The 22,595-nt window shown below is 37.8% G+C and overlaps 1 protein-coding gene across 1 annotated transcript in view; it reads right to left on the bottom strand.

The window, feature by feature from the left end:
* LOC106880516 (DNA polymerase zeta catalytic subunit) overlaps nt 1-21,646 on the bottom strand; it is a 25,771-nt gene extending 4,125 nt beyond the window's left edge. Inside the window, exons 1-13 of the mRNA XM_052976531.1 lie at nt 21,563-21,646; nt 20,771-20,889; nt 19,280-19,421; nt 17,415-17,665; nt 15,060-15,117; nt 13,893-13,972; nt 11,818-11,884; nt 10,244-10,351; nt 9,177-9,286; nt 6,951-7,065; nt 6,092-6,229; nt 4,353-4,543; nt 2,612-2,903 (exon numbers count right to left, since the gene is read on the bottom strand). Coding sequence (XP_052832491.1) covers nt 2,612-2,903; nt 4,353-4,543; nt 6,092-6,229; nt 6,951-7,065; nt 9,177-9,286; nt 10,244-10,351; nt 11,818-11,884; nt 13,893-13,972; nt 15,060-15,117; nt 17,415-17,665; nt 19,280-19,421; nt 20,771-20,889; nt 21,563-21,646 — 1,755 coding nt within the window. The remainder of the gene's footprint in view (nt 1-2,611; nt 2,904-4,352; nt 4,544-6,091; nt 6,230-6,950; nt 7,066-9,176; nt 9,287-10,243; nt 10,352-11,817; nt 11,885-13,892; nt 13,973-15,059; nt 15,118-17,414; nt 17,666-19,279; nt 19,422-20,770; nt 20,890-21,562) is intronic.
* Between the last annotated feature and the right edge of the window lie 949 nt (nt 21,647-22,595).

Below are 22,595 nucleotides of genomic sequence, written 5' to 3'. Positions count from 1 at the left end.
AACACCAGGCTCCAATCTAATTTGGCAGAGTTTCTACAGCTGGATGCCCTTCCTAACGCCAACCACTCAGAGAGTGTAGTGGGTGCTTTTACGTGTCACCCGCACGAAAACGACCACCCGCACAAGAGCCAGTCCAGGGGCACTGGCAACGATCTCGATCGAAAACGCTACAAGGCCAGTCAGGCGGTACTGGCAACGGTCACGCTCAGGATGGTACATCTTATGTGCCACCCGCACAAGAGATATGTATATATTTATGTGCATGTGTGTCTGCCCTCACTATCGCTTGACAACCAATTTTAGTGTATTTATGTCCCTGTAACTTAGTAGTTCGGCAAAAGATAATGATAGAATAAGTTCCAGGGTTGATTTCTTCAACTAAAAACCCTTAAGGCTGTACTCCAGCATGGCTGTAGTCAAATATATATATCATCATCATCATCATCATCGTCGTTTAACGTCCGCTTTCCATGCTAGCATGGGTTGGACGATTTGACTGAGGACTGGTGAAACCGGATGGCAACACCAGGCTCCAATCTAATTTGGCAGAGTTTCTACAGCTGGATGCCCTTCCTAACGCCAACCACTCAGAGAGTATATATATATATATATATATATATATATAGGTTAGTTAAAATATATTTGTAACATATTTCAATTTCTGAAGGCAAATTCACCGCAGTTACTATGGAGAAAGGAGAAATTATGATAAGCACAAATTTTATATCATTTGTCCCAACATAATTTCACCATTGTGATTGTTTGGAACTTTGCATTGGATGCCTCACCCCAAAATGCATCATCAGGGAACCAGTTCTCTGTTACATAATGCAATAAAGTGTTCCTTGATGATCTATTATGGTCAAGTGTCCAGTTGCATTGTGAACATCCAAATGCAGAGATCCAAACAATTACAATGGTGAAAATTAAGTAGGAACAAATGATTTAAACTTCTGTTTATTGCAATTTTTCCAACATAGGCGTAGGAGTGGCTGTGTGGTAAGTAGCTTGCTTACGAACCGCATGGTTCTTGGTTCAGTCCCACTGTGTGGCACCTTGGGAAAGCATCTTCTACTATAGCCTCGAGCCGACCAAAGCCTTGTGAGTGGATTTGGTAGACGGAAACTGAAAGAAGCCTGTCGTATGTGTGTATATATATATATATATATATATATATATATATGTATGTGTGTGTGTCTGTGTTTGTTCCCCCAACGTCGCTTGACAACCGATGCTGGTGTGTTTACATTCCCGTAACTTAGCGGTTCGGCAAAAGTGACTGATAGAATAAGTACTAGGCTTACAAAGAATAAGTCCTGAAGTCAATTTGCTTGACTAAAGGCGGTGCTCCAGCATGGCCACAGTCAAATGACTGAAACAAGTAAAAGAGTAAAGATAGTATTTTCCCTGTATATCGTAACTAGTGATAATACTACTAAATACAGTAATAGTTAAGCCTCTATACTGGAAGTGAACTGGATTATGATAATCTACGTAGAGCTCTAAACTCAACAGTAGCACATCTAAATGTACACACAAGATATATATATATACATACACGTGTGTGTGTACTTTAATCTTCCTCTTTGACTCTAATTTTGTGATTATAAGAAGCATCTATCTACCCACCATTCTGTCAAACCTTTTGATGCTTTTTCATTCATCCACTTCACATCTTTGGCTTGCTAGTGCATCAGATGGGATGCCCTGCAGTATTTGTTCAGGCTCTCTACATTCTGAGTTCAAATCCCATCACGATCGATCTTGGTGGCAGACTTGATCCCTCACACAGTTTAAAACCACTACCTGACCATTGGCTACATTTAGTGTGCATCTTTAATGTCCTGAGTAGGACTTTAAACCACGTCCAGTCACGGGGCTCTGGTTTGAATTTTCCAGGGTTTTAAGGAGTGTGGAACTACCTCTTTGGCAACTATTGTTCACAGGTCTACTCTGATCCAGAGTAGTAGCACCTGTCAGGGTCCCAACAATGAGTTAAATAACATGTAACCACCTGAACCATGACACATTAAAATTGTGGGATGCAGCATGGTGAACGTGAACTGTTTCAGCAGATGAACTTATTGAGTCAATGGCAGATATCACATCGATACTGCACAGGTGAACAGATAACAAACTGTCAATGACCAGGATCAGCCTGTCCACTTAGCAAACAATTGTTACCACCTTTAATCATGATGTGGGCAGATGAGATATTTCAGTTAGTGAAAGACCAATGTGACTAAAACCCAAACCAAACGTTCATGCCACATTATTCAATAAGAATACCTGGCATGGAAGAGCTGAATTGATTTAGGCAAGTCACCAGACCAGATGGTGGTGATGATGATGATCTTTAGTGGAATCTACCTATTGCAAGCATTTGGGCTAGTTCTCTGGATTGGGGATACTTCCTGCTCTTTCTCCCTCTTTCCCACCAGTCTCAGAGGCCCTGGAAAGGGTCATGGATACTGCTGTTTCTCCCCCTAACTAAACAATAAAAAAAAAGGTAAAAAATGAATGAAAATTATTAACATTTTTCTTATGAATGTGTGAGGATTTTTTAAAATCAAAGACCAAATATGTATATATATATATATAAGAACAATACCTTTTTCTTTTCTTCAGGTACAGAATGGTGGGTATATCTGACTACTCTGGGTAAATCGGAATACCATTTAAAAACATTGATTCCAAGCAGAGAGAAGATTCGTTGCAAAGGTGGTAAAATTGCCTTAGTGATGTAGTAGTTGGTATTTAAACGTAAGCTAGAATCACCAAGTACTTCCAATGGTTGACGAACAAGTTGAATCAAGGGTAAGCCTGGTTCTCCACACACAATTATATAAGGAACTCGTTCTCCAGATTGGGGTTCTGCTCGATGATCATGTTGGATCAGTTTCCTGTTGTTTTTTTTTTTAAATAAAAATTAGAATTTTTTTTAAGTATGACAGTAAACAAAAAATATTTAAGAATATATTTTTCAAATATTTGTTTTTGACTTTTTTTTCCATGCTACAATGGAATGTAATATTGTAGTCTTTAAAAAATTTATTTTACGGCTGGATGCCTTTCTTGTTGCTAACCCTCATCTGCTTTTCATGTAAGGGATCTCTTATTTTACTCATCTTCAGAGGCACAAAGCCAGTAACCAATTTGTTGACAATTGAAGAAGACCTGTCCTCCATGGCAATAGTGTTAAGATTGCATTTCTTGGTGAAGAGGATTGGCCTGTAGGGGTCCTGTGCTGGTGCCACGTAAAAAAGCATGTGGTGGCACCATGTAAAAGTGCTCGTGCCAGTGCCACATTAAGAGTACCCAGCACACACTGTAAATTGGATTGCATTAGGAAGGGCATCCAGCTTCGGACCAATTGTCCAACCCATGCCAGCATGGAAAACAGACGTTAAAAGATGATGATGATGAAATGGTTAGAACATCACTACATAGAGGTATTACCCCACCTGTCCCTTTATAAATACTCCTCTTATCCTCCTTCCTGTCACTTTAATCTGTTACAGTAACTCTCTACCTTTTGGTTTCTTCCTCCACACAGTTCTTTAATTTCCTCTTTGAGTCTAATTTTGTGATTATAAGAAGCATGTGTCATCACAGACATTGCATTCAGAATAGGTCTCATGAAGCATCCTGTCTGCTGCTCTGACGATCCCATTAACCCATCAGATGGGATAGTACCTTATTTATCAAATGAGAAAGGTCGAATGGTAAAGTTGACCTTGGTAAAACTTCAACTCAAAGTGCACTGAGTCAGAACAAGTGCCTCAAAACATTTTACCCAACACTGATGATTCTGGGAGTGAGAACTAAACTGGCACTCCATTGGTTATGACGACGAGGGTTCCAGTTGATCTGATCAATGAGCAGCCAGCTCGTGAAATTAACATGCAAGTGGCTGAGCACTCTACAAACATGTGTAGCCTTAACATAGTTCTCAGGTCTGCTTCCTGAAAAGGGTTGTCCAAACTTGTTCTACACAGTCATTCACTCTGCTAAAAATAGCAGCTAATCTCAAATTACATCCATCTTACAAAAAGATTTGATCAAAGACTTTGCAATAAAAAAAGTAGAAATTGCGGCGATGTACTTGCATAGCAAGCGACCTGATCTGAGATCGTGTGAAAGCTTTTCAAATATAAAGTGGAAGGAAACAAAAATAAACATTATTTTCCATCTTACAGTTTTGTTTCATTTTGAAAAATAATTTATTTTACAGTTTACTATTGTTTAAATTTTGAATTACATGTACATGGGGGCACCAAAATCTTTTAATGTAGACCTAGTTGCATATAAAAAGTGGTAAAAGAAGCATACATGCTTACACTTTCACTTACTTTGCAATTTCCAAGGCTGGAACACAGGCGCCAGGGCGATAAGTGTTCATACCACGATATTCTTTAGCAAACACAAAATCCTGTAGATTGACTTTGCCTTCCAGCATTTTGCGACATTGTGTCTGTACATAGTTTTTCACTCGAGACACATCACGTGTGGTGAATAAAATCTTGAGAGAGCGTTCCAAAATCTGAAAGTAGGAAAACAAGTATTTTATTTTTAAGATACAAAATCTTCCATTAATTTTTTTTTTCATTTCAGTTGAAAGACCTTTGGTACCTTCTGTTCATTTCATTTTGCATTTTTTCCCATTAGTAACCCTGCCATCTTCCTCCTTTAATGTCCGTTTTCCATGCCTGGCATGGGTTAGACAATTTGACAAGAGCTGGAGAGCTGTACCAAGTTCCAGTCTGATTTCGTTATGGTTTCTATGGCTGGATGTCCTTCCTAACCCTCCAACCACTTTACAGTGTGTGCTGGGTGCTTTTAACCTGGCACTGGCATGAATACTTTTATGTGATGCCAGCACAGGGCTATGTGCGCTCACATGTACCCTCACTGGAAGAAAACAATAATGTCTTTGGTACTGGAATTGTGATGCTTTCCATTTCACAATTGATGAAAGGACCAGACTTGTGCACATCCATTTGAGTTGTCCTTTTGTTCTTGTAAATTTCTTTGTTGTTTGTCTGAACCACATTTTCCAGAACACATACACACTATGACAATCCTTTACACAGTTTCCATCTACCAAATTCACTCTTGGTTGACCTGGGACTATTGCAGAAGGCATTTAACCAACATGCCATCATGTTGTGGGACTGAACCTGAAACCATGTAATTGTAAAGTTAGCATCTCAACCACCTAACCATGCCCATGTGTATGTGCGAGTAATACTCCTTCACTGTTACATCTGCGTAATCTCTCCCTCTCTGATAACAGTATACTCAGCCTATGGAATGTTCACTCGGCACAAAGTTCCAATAGCTTGGATATTCTAGAAACAGCTGTTAGAGACTATTCTTGTTTCAGTCATTTAACTGTGGCCATGATGGAGCACCACCTTTTAGTCAAAGAAATTGACCCCTGGACTTATTCTTTGTAAGCCTAGTGCTTACTCTATCGGTTTCTTGTGCTGAACCGCTAAGTTACAAGGCTGTAAACACCAACATCAGTTATCAAGTGATGGCCGTGGAGACAAATACAGACACACACATAAATATATATATATATATATATATATATAGACAACAGGCTTCTTTCAGTTTCCTTCTACAAAATCCACCCTCAAGGCTTTGGTTGGCCTGAGGCTATAGTAGAAGACACCCAAGGTGCCACACAGTGGGACTGAACCCGGAACCACGTGATTAGGAAGCCTGTGTCTATGTATGCCTTTTTCTTATGTATCTAAATGAAATTTCCTTGCCAAATGGTTTGCCTTTTCATTTCTGTTTTAATTTATATATATACACACATGCACACATACATGTGTGTGTGTGTGTTACTGTCTCTTTCCCTTGACATCATGTGATAGCTGTAAGCAAGTGTCACTGTCATACAAGCAGTATCCTTCATTTCCAATAGTCTGGCCACGGGAAATGAGGGTTGCTAACAGAGAGAGAGCATTCAGCCATAGAAGATTCACCTCAACAAATTCTGTCTGCCCATGGCAAACATCGAAAAGTGGACATTAAATAATGATGATGATAAACAATGAAACTCAAGAGTTTAAATTACCTTACTAGCAGCAGAACATCCATCTCGCCTCACTGTCTCAATTCCTTTGGCATCAAACACTGGTTCCTTCTGGTTAACAGACTCGTACATAAACCCTGAGTACCGCTTTTTAGTTTGCAGTACACATGGTAGATACACCTGAGACAAACAAACAGAAAAAAAATGAAACATGGTTTATTATTTTTTTAATTGTACTTTGTGAACAAGAATGACATATTAGTTATGGGTTTACTAGTTTCGTTGCATCTACAATGGTGAGAATACCTGCTACCTTGGCAAGAGGATAAATAGCACAAAGCATTTTTATTCAAATGCACCAATTTATTGTTTTTATTGCCAATATTTTAGCTCTTTCTAAGGCGGTGAGCTGGCAGAATTGTTACTGCACCAGGCAAAATGCTTAGTGGTGTTTTGTCTATTTTTATGTTCTGAGTTCAAATGATGCTGAGGTGAGCTTTGCCTTTCATCCTTTCAAGGTTGATAAAGTAAGTACCAGTCAATCACTGGGGTTGATACAATTGACTTGTTCTACTTTCCTGATGTTGCTGGCCTTGTGACAAAGTGTGAAACCAGTATTTAGATCTTTCATTAATATACATTGGCAAGAAATACACAAACATATACACACTAACACATATATGATGGGCTCATGGGCTTCTTTCAATGTCTGTCTACCACATCCTCTCACAAGGGTTTGGTCAGCCTCTGGCTATTGTAGAAGACACTTGCCCAAGGTACCAGGTACTGAACCTAGAACCATGTGATTGGGAAGCAAGCTTCTTACCACATAGCCACACCAATGCCTAGGTGATGCTTGTATATTAAAGAGCACAGTCTATTCAACCGAACATTGACTTACCTTCTCGAATTTCAGTTTAACAGGTTTAGGATTGTTCTCTGTTACAACTTGTGCAATGTGTTGGCCCAGTATGATGGCACCTTCTTTACTGTAACCTTTCAACTGGATAAAGATACTGAAAGTATGGAAAAAAAAATACTAGATTGGTTAATTATAGACTGGTTAGATTAAGTATTTATTACTTAATACCAAGTCACTATCCAAGCTCTGCAAAATCAGCTTCAAGGCACAGAAGATTTCTATGCACAACATTCAATATATTATGGAAGGAATCAAACCCAATGCTGAACTTTATGGTAACCTATTTCCAATAAAAACTGTCAATTGTAATGTTTATTTATTCACATTGTTTTGAATTAATCATAGTTTGAGATATCAAATGTGTGACTTTATTTTTAGAACAACATTGTAGGATAGGTGAGAGAGACCAGATCTAGCAGGTTTGAACATAAAACATGTAGAATATTTGGGCTGGTTATGGCTGGTTTAAATTCTAAAGTGTTAAGATTTATCGGTCCCTGTCCGAGGAGTCAAGATGAGGTTGTACTGAGACAGTAAATCAGTTGGTTTGGAAGCTTATCCACAGCATTTGATGGAGAGATTAACCAAGCTTTATTATAACAACCAATGTGTGCAAGACTGGAATAAAATTGGAAAATCTGCCTACTGGTGGGGGTCATTTATTGGGAGTGTCTGAGTTCACTCACAGAAGAAGGAGGATATCAAGTCACCTAGAATTGCTCAGACTGAAGCATTTATGTTTCCTACCAAAATCTCATAAAATGAATGATAATATGAGATTTCAGTTAACACAAGCTCTCACCAATCAAAAAATTCTGGAAAGGAAATGGGGCATGTATGCTACAGTTTGATCCTAGATCAAACTGTATGATTTTCAAAAGATTCCCTGTCCTTTTGGAGGAGACCCCCTTCTGTCATGAATGACCATGGGATTGCACCAAGAAAGCTACCCTCCGAGGCACAAGTCCAGGCAAGGTTATTTATGGAAGACTAGCATTTGCCCATGCATACCAGCCTCACCTTTCCATGCCACTGATGTTATCCAGGGGAAAGGCAAAGGCCGATACAGCTTGGCACCAGTGATGTCACAACTCATTTCTACAGCTGAGTGAAATGGAGCAACATGAAAAAATAAAATGTCTTGCTCAAGAACACAACACACAGCCTGGTCCGGAAATCAAACTCACAAGCTCACGATCGTAAGCTCGACACTCTAACCACTGAGCCATGTGTCTTCACTTCCCTGTCCCATATGTTAGTATATATGCTACAATTTGATTTAAGATCAAATTGTCTGTAAATTTCAAAAACTTCTATGACCCTAGATCAAAATACAGGGTATCCATAAATTACCTTTACAATTTGAAAAATATTAGGGATAACTCATCAGGTTGCATGCAACCAATGAAGCCTGTGTGGAAGTGCTCTGATGTTTCTAAGAAAACTTTGTCTTACACTTTCTTTTCTTTTATCTTTTCCCTGTTTCAGGCATTAGACTACAGCATTGGACTGCTGGGGCACAGACTTGAAGAATTTTTAGTTGAATTTATCAACTCCAGTACTCATTTTCTTTTTAAGCTTGGTACTTATTCTCTCAGTCTCTCTTGCCAGACAGCTAAGTTATGGGGACATAAACACGCCAACACAAGTTGTCAAGCAGTGGGGAGGGGAACAAAGACATACACACATAGATATATGGGCTTCTTTCATTCTCCCTCTACCAAATCTACTCACAAGAGTTTGGTCAGCCAGAAACTGTAGAAGATACTTGCCCAAGCAATGCAGTGGGACTGAACCAGGAGGTTTGTGGTTGGGAAGTAAGCTTCTTAGCACAAAGCCACACTTGTGCCTGCCTGTGATTTTCAATAAACTCTAAGTTGTTCATTTCTCCTTTGTTTTTCTGAATGTTTTTCAAATTTATAGACCATCTTGTATATATGTAAATTTCAAAGATTTCAAACTGGCCATATTCAGCTCTGTTTTATCTTCAAACTGGGCAGATCCATCCAGCCTCTCACACTTACTCTACAATATTATTCTAAAAATAAACAATTACATTATTGAAATCTCAAAGCTATAAGGTAATGCATGACAAATTCAAATCAATGTGAATAAATAATCATTACATTTGATGGAAAAAATCTGAATGCTAAAGGGTTAAAGATGTTCCCAGAAAGATCACAGAATCAGCTGTCATTAACTTACCTGTCTGTATCTCCATATATCACTTTTGCTCCCCAACTAGGTGTATCTTCAATCAATTTTATTGCTTTTTCCAGTGTCTCTCGAGCCTTTCGTACAATGCTGTCTCCCACCTGTGTTAAAAATGGAAAGGTTAGGTTTAATGGTGAGTGACTACACAAAGTATGCACTGTAGTTGCAATAGAACTAACAGAAAGATGGCATTTGTTGGTGTCAGCCAGAAATTGAATTAAGCACTGCAAGCTAACAGTATCAGCTGAGGTGGGGCCATCTTAACGGCTTTATAGGCCCTAGAGTAAATCAATTCACTGGGCCCTATAGTACTTTTTATTGACAAGACACAATATACATAGATCAGAATTGAGCCCCTAGACTAGTCAGTCCCTGGGCAATTTCCCTGTATGCACATGTCTTAAGATGGCCCTGAGCCAAGGCATTGAACAACTTCAGCAATCATGATAACCTTTCTACAATATAGATGAAACAGCAGTTGTTACTCCAATCTTTGAAGCTTTTACCTTTGCCAGGATGCCAGTTTGTCATGATGTTATTCCCAGTTGATGCTGGGACTCAGTTTTCAACGGAAGTAGATGGAGCAACATGAAGTGAAGGACCTAGTCTAAAGATACCACATGTAGACCAGTCTGGGGAGTTGAATACCCAACCTTAAAACAGTCTTACAACCAGACCTTGTGCTATCATCATCATCATCATCATTTAACATCCATTTTCAACGCTGGAATGGGTTGGGCAGCTTGACAGAAACTGGTAAGGTCAGGGGCTGCACCGGGTCCCATAATCTGCTTTGGCTTGGTCTCAGGGTTAAGAGTAATACAAGCAAAATTTAGAGCTCTTACTCAAAAATACAAACCAATGATGGTTGTAAGATTTGAACTTATGACCATGTGGTCTGCAGTCCAGTACTTTACCGCCACAGCCATTGTACCTTGTAGGCTATTAAAAAAAAAAAAAGAGGATAGGAATGGAATGAAGAATGTCAGCATTTCACAATCTTAAAACTTGTTTACAATAATCACAGTAGAAAATGTAAAGAAATAGTAACTACTTACTTCGATACAGGGCATTCTTCCAGAGAAATTGGCCCCCGTATAACCATAGGTAACATTGGCAATCAGCTTTAGCCCCAGCTGTCGGGCATGCAACAATTTCAGCAGATTCTGTAGATTAAAGAAAAGAAATATGAGAAAAAAGAAGAAAAAACACCCCCACCAGCTATGTGGTTAAGATGTTTGTTTCACAATCACATGGTTTCTGGTTCAATCCCTAGGGTTCCACCATTGTTTCAGGTCAACCAATGTCATCTGAATGAAATCACCACCATCTTTGTCTCTCTCTTTTTTCAGCTCCACACCAATCACTCCAACCCAATCTTGTATAATGTCAGCATCCATGTATCTCCTCTACAGCAAGAACCCTGTTCTGGCCCTTCCTTCATACTCTAACCTTTAACCTCCAAGCATAAAACTGCTTCCCTCTCTACTGTAGTCAGTCAGTTGAAGGGGATCTTAAGTCTTGTGGGCTGCATGGTGAAGGGACATAGCTTAGTGGTTAGGGTATTCAGCCCATGATTGTAAGGCTACGAGTTTGATTCCCAGTGGTACATTGTGTCCTTGGGCAAGACACTTTATTTCACATTGCTCCAGTCCACTCAGCTGGCAAAAATGAGTAGTATCTATTTCAAAGGGTCAGCCTTGTCACACTGTGTGACATGTTGATTCTCCCTGAGAACTACATTAAGGGTACACGTGTCTGTGGAGTACTCAGCCACATGCATGTTAATTTCATGAGCAGGCTGTTCTGTTGACTGAATCAACTGGAAAATTCGTAAATGATGGAGAGCCAGGTCAAGCTACACAGTGACCTCATGGTGTGGATGCCATGAAAAATGCACCCAGTACACTCTGTAAACTGTGCCAAAGTAAGTATTTGAGCATGATGTAGTCCTCTGACCCCTCCATTGGGGCCTGTCAGACTGTCTAACCCAGTGCTACTCAAAGTGGTGGTCCATGGACTGGTGCTGGTCTGCGAGCCATCAGCTGCCGGTATGCAGCAAGTTTCCAGAAAAAAAGAAACATTGTAAAATGCTTATATAATATTGTATTATTTGTTTACAAAATAAATATAATATTAAAAAAAAAATTGTCAACTTTTATTATATTCATTATATATATTGTTTCTGGTACAAATTAATATTACTAAGAAATATTACTAGTCCTTGGCACATTGGAAAATAAAAAAACTGTCAGTACACCACATCAGATAATTTGAGAAGCACTGGTCTAACCTATGCCAGCATGGAAGATGGCTGTTGAAAGATGATGATGATAATGAGGGAGACTGATTTCTTTCTTTTTGTATATGTACATATAGTGTATGTATGTATTTATATTTGGTACCAGTGGAAAATGTCAGATGAGTGAGGCTTGGAGCCTTGCTGTGGCCAAATTCCACTTCAATACTGTAGAAAACAATTGATGAATATGAATCCAGTTGTCAAATGATCTGCACAGAAAATGATTTTATGATAAAAAGAATATTTAAAGCAAAGAAATTAAAAAACATTTTTTTTCAAAAAACTTTTTTTAAATGAAAGAAGCAACTGAACAATGATAATTTGACTTACTTTGTCATCACAATTTTTCATTGATTTTTTGACCATCAGACGAGTATTCAAAATTTCTTCTACCATCCTAGAAAAACACAAAGAAAAATATGTATTATATAGGGGCAGGTGTGGTTATGTGGTAAGAAGCTTACCAAATGGTTCTGGGTTCAGTCCCACTACGTGGCACCTTGGACAAGTATCGTCTACTATAGCCTCAGGCTGACCAAAACCTTGTGAGTGGATTTGGTAGACAGAAGCTGAAAGAAGTCCGTCGTAAATATATATGTATGTATATATTTATGTGTGTTTTGGGGTCTCTGTTTGTCCCCCAACCATTGTTTGACAACCAGTGTTGGTGTGTTTACAACACCGTAACTTAGCAGTTCGGCAGAAGAGACCGATAGAATAAGTACTAGGCTTACAAAGAATAACTCTTGGGGTTGATTTCTGCAATCAAATGACTGAAACAGGGATCAAAGCAGTAACAGAACATTATTGTCTGAGAATCAAATTCCCCCCACCCCCACCCCACCATTTAATCCTTTAGTATTCAGATTACTCTGTCAAATGTAATGCTTATTCATTCACATTGCTTTGAATTAATCGTGCCTTATCTTGTAGCTTTAAGATTTCAATGATGTGGTTGTTTACTTTAAGAAAGGTAGGTGAGAGAGTCTTGATCTAGGCTGGTTTCAACATAGACCAGGAAGAATATTTGGACTGGATACGACTTGTTTGAATGTTAAAGGGTTAAAATATCTTCTTTTATGATATAAATAACAATTTCTCTGTTCTTCCAGCAACACAACACTTAAAAAGAAAAATTAAAAAAAAACTAATCCTCTCCCAATTATAAGATGATAAACTTTTGCTTTCTAAATATCAACTTTAAATGGCAAAGGTAAAGCATATTCACTAAATCCCGCAGAAAGTCTGTGCATAAAGGTTTGTTCCTTCATTTCAAATCAGTTGGTGCCAAGTATTTGAATGTCAGCAAAAAAAAAGCAAATGACCATCGTTTTATATTCACTTTCAAATGGTGATATGGACTGGATGAATTGCCATGATCCAAACTATTTCTTATTGGAAGCCCCTGCTCTCATGAACTGGTGTTTGTTTGTGTTAATCTTAGCTTGGTTTCTTCGGTGGATGTACTTCTTATTGCAAACCACTCTACAGAGTGTACAGGGTGCATTATATAATAACACCAGCACTAGAGGAGTTGTCATGTCCTTGACAAGACCAAAAATGGTCCTCTCCGCCCCATCCTTTATAGAGTGTACAGGACGCACTTTATTGTGGCACTAACACCAGAGAAGTTGATAAGTTCTTGAATCTCTATTGCAACACTGAATATTCAGTAGGTTGATCAACTGAACTATCAGCTCAATGAACTGCTGAGCACTCAGAGACACATCTGTCCCTGATTCAATTCTTAGGTGATGCATTATAATAAGCTTGGCACATTATGTGATAAGAGTGAATTTTTAAATTATAAGTGCAATCTTATTCTACAGGATTCCATATAGTTTCTGTCAATAGAATTTCTCTTATAAAGCTTGGGCTGACCAAGGAACCGTAAAAGACACCTGACCAGAATTCTACACAATTTGATTAAGAACTGGCTATTTTGTGATTACAAAGCAATCCAAAAGCATCCAAATAAATGCAGTGAGTTCAGAAAAACAACATTACCATACCACCAACAATAACAAATTCTATAATATTGTAAGACCAAATGGTTAACCTGAAGTCTTTATATTACAACAGTAAAAAAATAAGGTCAAAATGTTAAAAACAAAAAAGAAAAAAAAAAGAAAAGAAAAGAACTGGACATCCCTAAAATTTCAAGGCCCTTCAATGAACTCAATCTATTGCATGAAGAGATGGCTGTAGTCTAATGACTGAAAGAAGTAAAAGATAAAAGAAAAAAATATACATTCATGCAAGTAGACACACACTCATATACAAACACAAATGCATAGAAACAAATAAACATGCATGCACGCACGCACGCACATGTTCCAGGGTTTTCAGAAATTTATTTAAATGATAATTAATTTGAAGAAATTAAAGAAACTATTTATAAATACCTTGAAATTATTCCTTTGCGAATGTGTTCTTTAACAAATACGATGCCATTAGGAGAAATTGTCACATCTTTTTCCAGTTTCTAAATTGAAAAAAAACAAAAACAAAAGGCCAAGATGCTTAGCAATACAGAATGTTTGAGAAAACCCACCCAGCTATACATTAATGCACACACATACACACACACACTCATGCACAGAGGAGTCGGTAGAGCATCAGATATATTGCTTTGCAATAATTGTTCCATCTCTCTGCGTTCTGCCAAAATCAACTTTGCCTCTTATCCTTTTGGGGGTCAATCAATCAAAGTAGCTGTCCAGTACTAATTTGGATTCTGCCCCCCCTCCACTCCCCCTCACTTTCTTTTGGTATGCCTTGTCTGTCTCTCATGCTCAAACAAATGTACTGTTTTCAGAGCTGGAGAGAGATGGGCTACCTACATTAGATCTAAAAATACCCAAGACACAACAGTACCCTGGGTGTATGAATTAGAAAATGGAAGAGAAGGGAAATAATCCAAACACTGAGCAATTAAATATGAAATAACAAGATTGATGTAAATACACATTTCTTGGAAATGCTTTCTTCTGAAGATAAGCCTTTTTGCCTGAAATATAAAGTTTTTTTGTAAAACTTTCTGCATTGTGAGAAGCTTTCCTTTCATTTTCTACTTCTAGACTACAATGCTTCAAGCAAACTACAAAGCTCTCACATGTATGAATGTGTGTGTGTGTGTGTGTGTGTGTGTGTATACAGGGTCTGGTGAAAAAACTGTCATCTAAATTACACAAAAATGAAAATAACACTGACATATCATTTTATCAGATATATTTACCAAAATTACATAAAAATATCGTGAAATACTGAAGTGTAAATTTATTCAATAATTTATTCAACTGACCCTATTATACTGTGTAGTTGACAAAATCAAAAACAAACAATGAGCATGTGCGAAATTAAGAATATAAAATGGTGACAATTTACCCATCGCACCCTGTATATATGAATATGTGTGTGTATGTGTATCCATCCAATTTGAATGTTGTAATAGCACTCAAAAAAAGTTAAAAAATCAAAAAGACCGATCAAAGAGATGAATATTGAAAATTAAAAAAAAAATTTTGAAATGTAAAAAGCATAAAAATAGGAAGAAAGATAAAAGAACCTACCTTGATTAGATCTGGTGGAATCTTTAATTGAGTACAACCAAATTTAATGGGACCTTCACTAAAAGATCAAAGCATAATAATACATATTACTTAGCAACAATAAACATTATGTTATTATTGTTGTTGTTGGTGTTGGTGGCAGTGGTGGTGTTTTTATTGAAAATGTGTCTGGGGAGTCTAGAATTGTGTGTGTGTGCATGTGCTGCAAATGCTTTGTTTTTCTTGTTAGTACCATGTTTGGTGCATGTTTTACCATTTCTCTGTTTCCAAGCCAAAATGGGTATAACTGCCACCTTGACTATGTCTGTAACATTCTTATTATTACAGGATAGGAAGGAGCAAAACCAGTAAAATACCAAACAAAATATCCCTTTAGGTTCTGAGTTCAAATTCTGCTGTTGTCAACTTTGAGGCAGTTAATAAAATTAAGCAGCCCCTAAGTATTAGAATTAAGTAATTCAACGACCGACCCTTCTTGCCCACTAAATTTTGTGGTCTTGAGCCTATGTTAAATTAGAAGTTCTAGCACCTTAATCAGTTATTCCATAGAATAAAACAAATAACTCAACTTGCTAGAAATGGCAGCTAAATCATCCTCTCAAATCACACTGTACTATCTTAAGAAAATGAAAAAGACACATTAGATAATGTAGTGATATGAAACTGCTACAAAGATGGGGTGGTCATGGATGTAATGCCTTTCTTCATAAGTCTGTATGTATGTGTCACACTGGGGCTAAGCAATGAAGAGGAAGATCCTCTTCATTCATGAATGACCATAGGATTGCACCTAGAAACTTATCCTCCAAAGCACAAGTCCAGGAAAGGTTGTTTATGGAAGACCAGCAGTCACCCACACATATCAGTTTTGCCTTTCCACACCACCAATATTATCGAAGGGAAAAGCAAAGGCTGATACAGTTTGGCACCAGTGACGTTGCAACTCATTTCGACAGTTGAGTGAACTGGAGCAATATGAAAAAATAAAATGTCTTGCTCAAGAACAAAACACACAGCCCAGTCTGGGAATTGAATTCACTACTTCATGATTGAGAGCCTGACACTTTAACCACTGAGCCACGTGCCTTTACTAAACAATGACAACAGACTAAACTACTGGTTCTCAACCTTTTCAATACAAAAGGATCCTTTTATATCAATGAATTTTCTTCCATGGACCCAAGGGTTTTTGAAGGATTGATTATCTTACTCATCAAGATCATTGCAGTAACTAACAACAATTTTTTTTTTCACTTTCATCTCTCAGTTGAAAGATATACATAACTGAATATGGGATGGCACTAGCAACCCATTGCTTACGATGATGAGGGCTCCAGTTGATCCGATCAACAGAACAGCCTGCTTGTAAAATTAATGTGCAAATGGCTGAGCACTCCACAGACATAGTTCTCAGGGAGATTCCATGTGACACAGAGTGTGACGAGGCTGACCCTTTGAATTACAAGTACTACACATTTTTACCAGCTGAGTGGACTGGAGCAACGTGAAAATAAAGTGTCTTGCTCAAGGACAAAACGTGCCGCTGGGAATTGAACTCGTGACCTTATGATCATGAGTGGATAATCCTAACCACTAAGCCACACAGTTTCACATAACTGAATATACAAAATAGGAATTTTGAAAGAAGTATCTATAAAACTAGCTTTTAAACATTGAATGGCTATAGAGGTTCATCAGAATAACATTGTAATCAAAGGGGTCCATGGGTAAAAAATGGTTGAGAACCCTTGGGTTAGATCAGTAGTTCTCAACCAGGGTTCATATAAGATTTTGTTGTTAAAGTTTGTGTGCAATAAATTGGTTATACTATTATATATGTCTTGCAAACAACTCGTACATGCAAGTGCTACCAGTCAGGCCTAATGATAACAGCAGTCATCTCACACTGTGTCCTACAAATCTTCTACATCCAACATCGATTGGAAAATGCTCCGCTTTCCAGCCTGCGTCTTCACATTTCTTTAGGAGGTTTACATAACAGTCAATCTTTCGAGCCCGCGCGGCATCCATATTATCTTCATGAGGAACCATTAACTCGACTAGATTTACAACTTCCTTTCTTTCACACCACATTAAAATGTCCAGTTTTTCCGTAACTGGGATGGGAAAGAATGCTTGGCACCCAGGCAAATCTGCAGTCACTTCCCAATAGTCATTCCACAATATTTAATTATAAAAAAATTTGGGGATTTTTAAACATGGAATGGCTACGAGGATCCACCCAAGTAAAATAAGAGTCAAAGGGATCCATAAGTAAAAAATGGTTGAGAACCATTAGTTTAGATGAATGAGGTAAAGAACATCTTAGAATTTCATAAAGACAGTGGTACTTACTGAGCTGTAGCCAAATGATCAAGTCGGCCAAGACAAGTTGAGAAACAATAATTATAAGCAATCATGATGGAAGGGTAGAGAGACTGGAAATCTAAAACGACGACTGGATCAGTGTAGACATTGGAAAGTGGTTCAAGAGTAAGTGGAATACACTCAGGTGCTTGCATCTTACTCCGTTGATGTACGCTTGGAGATACGGCCACGAAATTGAGAGGTTTGGCAATTCTTAACATCATTGATTCAACTCGGTACTGCAAAAAAAAGATTCAAAGAAAAATAAAATCAACAATAACAAATGCAAACTTAAAAGTGTTTCAGTAAATCTTTTACTTGTTTCAGTCATTAGACTGGGGCACCACCCTGAAGAATTTGTTTAGTCAATGAATTGACCCCAGTGCTTTTTTATAAGCTTGCTACTTCTTCAGTCGTTCTCTTATGCCGAATTACTAAGTTATGTGGACATAAACACACCAACACCAGTTGTCAAGTGGTGGTGGAGGACAAACACAGATACACACACACACATATATACAATAGGCTTCTTTCAGTTTGTCTACCAAAACCACTCACAAGGCTTTGGTCAACCCAAGGAAGGCACTTGCCCAAGGTGCCACGCAGTGGGACTGCACTTAGAACCATGTGGTTGGGAAGTAGACTTCTTACCACACAGCCATGCCTGGTAACAAACATCAAAATATGATGAGTTCTTGTGAAATTTTGCTTGAGTATCTGATGAGGACTGATCATATTTTGGATTGATAGAATTATTAGAGTATATATTAGCAACAGTGGCAGTGTTAATACCAAGAGGTAATATTTATCCTTACTTAAATGTGGATGTTCTCTTAGAACAAACTATACTGCGGTGAATACCATGAGAGAAACTCTCATATTGGCCTTTTTGGTGCAAAATGCACTTTTGTGTATATCTCTAGTGAGGAAATAAATCCTTGCCATCTCTAGTGCTGAGACCACCAGATCACATGGTTTCAACCTTTCTTGGTCTTGTCAATGATGGACACTCTACTGCTAGAGAGAGCAGCGACTCATCTCCCCACTAGCAATATATAAAAGAACAGCACCAGAACAGGTGCTGGTGTCACAATTACCAATATCAGAGTATCTCTCATGGTAACTACCACAGTACAGTTTGTTCTAACAGAACAACCATGTTTAAGTGGGGATAAATATTAACCCTCAGTATTATATATATTAACAAGCTCACTGGTTAATCATGGCACCAGCGTCTGTTTGGCACAGCATGGAAAAAGCAGATATCTTTTATCTTTTACTTGTTTCAGTCATTAGACTGTGGCCATGCTGAAGCACTGCCTTGAAGAATTTTAGTTAACTGAATCAACCCAAATACTTATTTTTTTTAAAGGTTGGTACTTATTCTATCAGTCTCTTTTGCCATACCACTAAGTTATGAGGACATAAACAAACCAACACCTGTTATCAAGAGGTAGTAGGGGATAAACACAAACACACATACATACATATATATATATATATATATATATGATATGCTTCTTTCAGTTTCTGTCTACTAAATCCACTCACAAGGCTACAGTTGAAGACAGATGCCCAAGGTGCCACACCCTGGGAATGAACCCAAGACTATGTGGTTGGGAAGCAAACTTCTTACCACACAGCCATGCAAGCACCTAGGATTGATAATGGTGGCAATGATGGCTAGAATCCTCAAAGTTGTTTTCAGTGAAGTTCCCTCTGTTGCAGTTCCTATGTTTTTTTTTCTATAGATGTTCAGAGTAGACATCAACAGAACCAATTGCACCCATCTGGGAGTGAGTTGCCTTGTAGTTAAAGTCAATGGAAAGATTTGAAATCGAGTTGGTCCTTACCTGAGAACCTCTTGACAGAACATGGTAGAACTCAATGCCAAATACACGGGCCATCTCACTGGTTTTGCTGATCAGGTCCAGACTTTCAATAAGGGAAGTATTTCCTTTTGATCTGATAATGTAGTAATTCAATACTCGCCATCTGTTGACATGCAATTAAAAAAAAGAAAAAAGACATGGTCAAACAAACCAAATTACATTAATGAATTTGACGAATCTATGTGGAAAAGATAAGGATATAAACTGTTATCAATACAAGTTTAAAAGATCATCATATGGCGTAGTGGTTAAGAGCGCAGGCTACTAACCCCAAGATTCCGAGTTCGATTCCAGGCAGTGACCTGAACAACAACAACGACGACGACGACAAACAAGATGAGGACAAATATCCGTCAATTGTAAATAATGTAAATAATTCATCTCTTAAATATAGAACTGTATCATCATTATTATTGTTATCTTCTATCCTTTACTTGTTTCAGTCATTAGACTGCTCTCCAAGATGGTTTGGAAGTATGTCTCACTTGTATGTTCCATTTTTATGGTATGTTTTCTACGAATGGATGCCTTTCCTGTCACCAACCACTTTACATAGTGTACTAGGTATATCTCAGTATGGCACCAACATCAGGGAAGTTGTCTCTTTCTCAGAAAGACTAAAAAGTCCTTCCTACTCTGTGTTGTTTCTGTTTATTTGTTCATTGTAACCAGGGAGGTTGGTTGTCTCATTCCCAACAAAACTGACAAATGGTTTTTAGACTTCATTTTTACTTAAATTAAGGTGCAGGTGTGGCAGTGTGGTAAGATGTCTGCTTCTCAGTCACATGGTTCCAGGTTCACTCCCACTGTGTAACATCTTGGGCTGACCAAAGCCTTGTGAGTGGATTTGGTAGATGGAAACTGAAAGAAACCTGGAGGAGGAGGAGTTGGGGGGAGGGGGAGGAGAAACGAAAGCTATCACAGCAAGTCAAACATTTAACCATCAACAAAAAAGGAAAAAAAAATTCTATATAAAATCTATCCAGGCACAGGCATGGCTGAATGATTAGAAGTTTGTTTCCTAACCACATGGTTCCAGGTTCAATCCCACTGCATGGCACTTTGAACAAGTGTCTTCTACTATAGACTTCGGCTGATCAAAACCTTGTGAGTGGATTTGGTAGATAGAAACTGAAAGAAGCCCATCATATATATACATGTCTACATGTATGTGTCTTTGTGTCTGTGTTTGTCCCCTATCACTGCTTGACAACTGGTGTTTGTGTGCTTCTGTCCCAGTAACTTAGTAGTTCAGCACTAGAGACCGATAGAATAAGTACCAGGCTTAAAAAAAACGTACTGAGGTTGAGTCATTTGAATTAAAATCCCCCAAGGCAGTGCTCAAGCATGGCCACAGTCTAATGACTGAAACAAGTAAAAGATAAAAAGATAAGTGTGGTGTTCTATGGCTGAATTTAGCCAAAACAAAATGAAATGAAGACAAAGACAAACCTATGTAAGTCTGTCTGGTGATTGAACCATGTTGTCAATGATTTGTTTGAGTAGTGTGGTATCCGTTGGTGCAACACATGAAAATATACATTCTCAAATGTGTAAATATTCAGTGTGACCTGTCAAATGTAAGAAATTATTTGAAATGATTTATAGAAAAACAAAGTATTGAAGGTTATATAAATTATTTAAATTGCAAAAGAAAAAAACTTTATCATTAATATTTGAAAATAAATTTTTCCAGGATGTTGCTGTTATTAGACCGACTTTATAGAGTTCTGTTGTGAAAGACTAACCACTGTTTCAGTAAACCTATGGTATAGGTGAAGGTGGGCTGTGTGGTAAGAAGCTTGCTTCTGAACCACATATAGGTGTGTGTGTGTGTGTGTGTGTGTGTGTGTGTGTGATTGTCTCCTAGCACTGCTTAACAACTGGTGTTGGTCTGTTTACTTTTTGTAACTTAGCGGTCCAACAATTGAAATCGATAGAATAAGTATCAGGCTTTAAAAAATGTACTTGGGTTGATTCTTTAGGCTAAGAATTCTTAAAAGCAGTGCTCTAACACGGCAGCAGTCTAATGAGTGAAGCCAGTAAAAGATAGCAGTCACTGGTCAAATCATGGTCAATGTTTTCGTTATTACCAGAATATCTTTATTGTGGAGTACAGCAAATGTATGTCAGTTTTTGAACAGGCACACCATGTCTCCTTGCATGTCATAAGAAGAGAATAAAATATTTGTCAACAGGAAGACCATCTGGTTGTAAAAGACAGCATCAGAAATACTGTCCAACCAATACAAAAGTGGTAAAGTAAATGTAAGGCATTGATGAAGAGAAGATATCTTTAGTGTAGAACATAGGCACAGGCATAGTCATGTGGTAAAAAGCTTGCTTTCCAACCACATGGTTCTGGGTTCAGTCGCACTGTGTGGCACTTTGGGCAACCAAAGCCTTGTGAGTGAATTTGGTAGATGGAAACTGAAAGAAGCTCATCGTGTGCATATATATATATATATATATAATTTTATATATAAAGGGCATTAACTGTGTAGTAATGCCTCACGCTTCGAGGGACTAAATAAGTCAAAAACTGACTTATTTTTTACTTATTTAGTCCCTCGAAGCGTGAGGCATTACTACACAGTTAATGCCCTTATATATAAAATTATTTATATTTATGAAAAAATGATGAATTTTTTTCATTACGAAATTTTTTTCATTATTTTTTTCATTATGAGGTTTTTTTCACGCTGACTACTTGATAAATTCTTATAAAGAATTTATCCTTTATTATATTATATATATTCGCTGCTTTCTTCCAAGGAATCTAATACTCTTAGCTTAGTTTTTCCTTGGGGCTGGCCAGATTGGAGCAATATCTAGAATAACCAGCTGAAATGGCAAAGATAATCTGAATGTCGACTGAGGAAAGAAAACTCCGAATGACATGTCCGTGTTTTCTTTGTATCGTCTATGTGGATGTTTTGTCCCTTTCCTGTATCACCTAACTGTCTGGATGTTTTGTGTTCTTGTCCTATCCTGTATTATTTATTTATTTATATATATATATATATATATGTGTCTTTATATTTGTGATTGTTCCCCCACCCTACTGCTTGGCAACTGGTGTTGGTGTGTTTACATCCTTGTAACTTAGCAGTTTGGCATATGAGACCAATAGAATAAGTACCAGGCTTAAAAAAAAAGTACTGGAGTTGATCCATTCAAGTAAAAGTTTTTCAAGATGTTGCCCCAGCATGGCCACTGTTAAGTAAGTAAAAAATAAAAAAGACAAAAAGACATGATTCCCCCATTTTAAAGACAG

The sequence above is a fragment of the Octopus bimaculoides genome, chromosome 24 (genome assembly GCF_001194135.2).
Source record: "Octopus bimaculoides isolate UCB-OBI-ISO-001 chromosome 24, ASM119413v2, whole genome shotgun sequence".
NCBI lineage: Eukaryota > Metazoa > Mollusca > Cephalopoda > Octopoda > Octopodidae > Octopus > Octopus bimaculoides.
Note: the sequence above shows the minus strand (reverse complement) of the source record. Positions and strands in the feature narration are given on the sequence as shown.